The 5,316-nt window shown below is 37.1% G+C and overlaps 1 protein-coding gene across 1 annotated transcript; it reads right to left on the bottom strand.

Moving 5' to 3' along the window:
- Positions 1–303: 303 nt before the first annotated feature.
- On the bottom strand, positions 304–3,424 carry LOC121382107. The gene is made up of 2 exons (XM_041511606.1): positions 1,401–3,424; positions 304–438 (listed from the first exon to the last, which is right to left on the bottom strand). Exons 1-2 carry the CDS (start codon positions 1,757–1,759, stop codon positions 387–389), a joined length of 411 nt encoding a protein of 136 aa, XP_041367540.1. The 5' UTR covers positions 1,760–3,424; the 3' UTR covers positions 304–386.
- Between the last annotated feature and the right edge of the window lie 1,892 nt (positions 3,425–5,316).

Genomic DNA, 5,316 nt, shown 5'->3' with positions numbered 1-5,316 from the left:
AACAGCCATGTGGGGAAAACACGTAATGGCCGCATAATGGAAGCTCTTATCATCGATTAAGTTAATTGTTATTACATCTTTGTTCGCGAGAAATCGCGTTTCTATGAATGGAAAATGGTCCTTTGTGCAGCTGTCAACTGTAGTAATGACTCAAGAAGGGTCAAAGGCATTGGGTATTACTCGATACAGGCGAGAGAGAAAACGTACCAAAGTATATATGGGTACATAATCTTCGGCGAAAGAACTATGTTGTCACAAAACACTCTGTTCTGTTCAATAAAACAAAACAATAAATGAATGTTGTCTTGTTCATATATTTATTATACCAAATTGAACATCAAAGTGTGCACTTATGACAAATAGTTGCGTAGTAACGTGTGACAACTTCACCAACATAAAAATGCTACACTGAGAAAATCCTGACGATCTCGCCACAGCCTGAAAAAGTGAAATAATAAGAAATGTAAACTTAAAAAATGTTACATTACATGATGAAACAAACCATAAATGTGTACTTTACGTGTATTTATTATAATAAACTGTAAACTTAAACAAGAAAAAACAAAATCGACACGGGGCGAGATCGCCAGGCTCCGTTGGAAAATCCTGGCGATCTCGCCCCGGCTTGCAAGTGAAATCGTCAGAAATGTAAACTACCAATGTATTACATTTTACAACAAGAAAATCAAAACATGACTACTGCACATGTATTTACTTAATGAAGTAAACATAAAACAGCTTGTAACTTGAATATTGTTGAGTTATAATGTACTGGCGACTTCGCTAAACAGACATGCAACACGGAAGTAAATATGGCGATCTCGCCACAGCGTGTGCCAACACAAAACTAGTAGTATAAGTGGTATAACCCTGTAGTTTTGGCACAAAAACATGCTGATAATGACAGTAGATATATACTATAATATATGTTGTAATATATGTCTTCTAGCAAGTCTAATATGTACGATAACTTCGCCTAACGATGAAAATAAGTCCTGGCGAAGTCGCCCCGGGCGAGATCGACACGGGGCGAGATCGCCAGGCTCCGGTGTTACAAGGTCAATATAGATGTTTCACAATAAATTAGTATATAAAAATGTATGTAAAGCACATATTTAGTCTTTAAGTAATAAAAGATTACATAAATCGACCACATTTTAATAATTTTCAAGGAAATGTACCAAAATTTGAATTTAAAACAAAAATGGGGCTAATTCAGTAATTGCTGTTTGGTTTGACCTAAGAAGAAAGGTAAAAGCGTTTTAAAAATAACATTTTTTTTTTACTATTTTTGTGTGCAAATTTACAAACCAATCGGTTCAGAAATAAATAACTTGTAGTAAATTGTATAGTATGAAAAAGGGCGTTCCCTGTGGTACGGACCATAGTAAGCTACATACCTATTTGGTACTGGTTCTGTGTAGTCATCGCGTCGTATGTCGGCTCTGGCTACGAGGGCTGTCCTGAGCACTTCTGGATACAAACATATAATCGGGAAATCATAATGTTCTAGAATGCACTGCAAGTTGGTGGTTTGCATTTTGTCGCCGATTTGGTCTACTTCTAAACAACAGATACTTTCTTTTACCGTGTCCATTGGTCTGCAGTTGCCACACAAACACCAATCTCGGTTTCCCAATCGCGCAATATTTTCGACATTTTCTTCCAATTCATCGCCTGAAGATAATCCTATGTCGAAGTCCGACTCACTATCATGTTCGGAACGTTCGGGCTCAAACATAAACGGTTGGTAAGCCATTGATCAAAGCGCTAATGTAAACAAATCTATCAAAAAGCACATGGTTTCACATATTGTTTACTGGCTGGCTGTTCACGTGCTACGTCACAGCCAATGCACGCGGCTTTTCGCGTAGTTATTTTATCCATGCGCGTAAAATAGAAACCGTGTTAATATTGTCAATTAATCCTAAACCCGTTAACATATTAAACATTTTATTGCATCATTCTTCATTTTAGGCTCCATATTTGTTTAATTTGGCATTAGAGCCAGCCTACACCTTTCCTTTAAGTAAATTCATGAAAGGATTGATCATAGATTTAAGAAAGTGTATTTATGACATTAATTTAAAAACTGATTTGTAAAAAGTAAAAAAAGGTATGTAATAAATACAGAACCTCACATACGTTGTTTTCGCTTCCTAATTATTGCACTACTTTATTATCGATTTATAATTTATCATCACCACGGTAGAGCTCAACCAATAAATTTTCGATTATATTCAATCATTGGTTTGACACCATACATGACCTGAAGTTATAGGTTACAGTACCTGACATTATGCACACCATATAGTTTATACGTCTTCACATTACTTGTCACATTGTCCAACATACACATTACGTACATCACTTCACTTTATAAAGTGAATTCTGACAATAACAGGGTTGTAACTGACAAGTTTGTTAAAATTTAGTTATGTATATTTAATTATGATATCACTGTCACTGAACAAGTGCATAACTCACTATTGCATAACTAGTTATAAAATTCCAACTATACCATTGTACTACATAACTGAAATTCGAAACACATCGATCTCAAAAAGACAAATATCACATCACATAACGCTAAAATCTCCGACTCGACTAATCTTGAGTCTAGACTCTTAGAAACGTTTTTTTTTAAGCACTAGGCCTGATACTAAACAGTAACATGGCCCAAGAATGAAGTAAAACTACCAAACATGTACAAAACTCAATTCTCTTTTCATGTTTACAGTTATTTTCTAAACATAAAAACAAGAATAGGTGTTTAAAATATTAAAATGATGATGAACAAAATAAATTAAAGTCTTCTACCATTGCATGAGACCTGTAATACACGCATCTTGTATGTTGAACATGCTTTTTGCAGACTAGCCCGAGTACGGTGACCGTAAGAGAGAAAGACAAGCCAATTGGTGGACAGTTATAACGCTCTCATTATGGCCAGAGACGTATATCAAAACTGTGCAATATGTGCCTACCAAACGCTGTAATACAACAATCTGATGTTTGACGTTAAATAACTTTACATTGATCATTTTCGAGTTCAGTGATAAATATTTGACACATTAATCACTAATACACACACAATAGGAAGAAACCTGTCAACATCTACGTATTTAACCGGAACATTGTTATCAAACATCGGATATTTGTTGTATTAGAGCGGGAATCTTGACTACCGTTTGGTATTGCATAGTTTTGATATACAGTTTGCTATGGCCGTAATGAGAGCCGTATTCTAACTGCACGCGTACGGCGTGACATATAAATATGTCGCGTTGCAAGCGTGCTGTTAGGAAAGAAAGAAATGTTTTATTTAACGACGCTCTCAACACATTTTATTTACGGTTATATGGCGTCAGACATATGGTTAAGGACCACACAGATTTTGAGAGGAAACCCGCTGTCGCCACTACATGGGCTACTCTTTCCGATTAGCAGCAAGGGATCTTTTATTTGCGCTTCCCACAGGCAGGATAGCAAAAACCATGGCCTTTGTTGAACCCATTGAGCCGTGTGGAGCACTCACTCAGGGTTTGGAGTCGGTATCTGGATTAAAAATCCCATGCCTCGACTGGGATCTGAACCCAGTACCTACCAGCCTGTAGACCAATGATCTAACCACGACGCCAACCGAGGCCGGTGCGTGCTGTTAGGATGCAGCAAATGAAATCGAAGATTTCTAAAATAATAGCTTGCATCGCTCGCGTCCGGTTAGAATACAGCTTTAGGCTACAGCTTTATGTCCACAGTACTCGGATAGTTGCAGACTGCTGTAACTTAACTTTCTGAAAATGCATAGATTAAAAATATGATTCAATATTTAATATACATTTGGCACAACCATTCATAAAAAATATATTACATATATCAAATATTGTATATAAAAAAATATATATCAAATTAATATATTTTATGAACACAGTACAGTAAAATAATTATGGGTATTTTTTAAAAAATCATGTTAAACTATATTTAGTTTGCTGATCCAGATTTTTTAAAAGTACAAAACAATCAATAAAATAAATCACCACGCATCCTAGCACTTGCAAGGTCAAGTGTAAAAGATACTGTGTACTATTATATGGGTAATAATGACCATTGTTGTGCTTCTAGATTATCCTTTGAAAACAGGAATGTGCTGTACAATATGAGCTAGCCGGGTTTCTTTTCAAAATAAAACAAAACCCTCAAGAAATTATAACCAAAAAATTAAGTTGTCTGGATACAGTTATTAATAAATCAACAATTGGTGGGCCAAAGGTGTTGGCCCGGGAAGCAGAAAATCCTATTTTGGGTAGTACCGGTAAGCCGAATAATAAATGTCCCGGGAAGCAAACGGGTCTAATTGATTTGTGTGTTCTTTATTTTCATTTCAGTGCTTATATCCAATTAAGGTTCAAGCACACTGTCCTGGGCACACACCTCAGCTATCCGTTCAGGACAGTGGGTTAGTTGTTTAGTGGTTAGTGAGAGAGAAAATGGTGTAGTGGCCTTACACCTACCTTAAGAACTCGCTCTGGGTTGGAGCTGGTACCGGGTAGGGTCTTCACGAGTACTCGGGCACGGGCCGAGTCTAGCAAGACTAGAGTCCGTTCACAGGACTCGAATACCCGTGCAAAGAAGAGAACTTTCATTTAATTATATATTTTTTTATGTAATGTTATTATTATGCTTGCCGCCGGTTCCATTATATGGCTGTTAGACATGAAGGAAAACAAAAGCTGAATGTGTGGAATACAGCATTATCAATGGCATAATTTTGGCATCCATGTTCAGCGCTGGAATTAAGATGCATGTTATTTCACTTCATTCCTTAGTCTCATTATCATCTAGTGTTGGGTACTCGGGTCCGGGTCGAGTTTGACCCTTGAGTACTCTAGTCCAATATTTTGGACTCGTGGAGGTCCTAGTATCGGGCTGCGAACCCTGTACCTACCAGTCTGTAGTCCGATGGCTTAACCACTGCACCACCGAAGCCGGTGCATGTTCTTCATTGCTGTATGAGCCATGTCTTCTTTAACAACGAAATGAGGAAGCATACGGTTGTTTTTATTTGTTGGTTGTTTTCTAGAATTACATTCGGGGTATCATTGTACTTGTGGACTGCGCCTTCTAAAATTATTTAATTAAACTATTCATAATGTTCCACCCCTCATTTGAGTAATTTTCAAATTGTCCCTTAGTACTGTGTCCCGGGTCAGACCACTGGCTATCCAGAGATCTGTACCGGGATGGACATGCCTGAAACCTTAGTGGTATAGGGGCATGTTAACAATATTCAAAGTTGAAGTCAAATTTGTGTGT

This window comes from Gigantopelta aegis, chromosome 9, assembly GCF_016097555.1.
Source record: "Gigantopelta aegis isolate Gae_Host chromosome 9, Gae_host_genome, whole genome shotgun sequence".
NCBI classification, from domain to species: Eukaryota; Metazoa; Mollusca; class Gastropoda; order Neomphalida; family Peltospiridae; genus Gigantopelta; species Gigantopelta aegis.
Note: the sequence above shows the minus strand (reverse complement) of the source record. Positions and strands in the feature narration are given on the sequence as shown.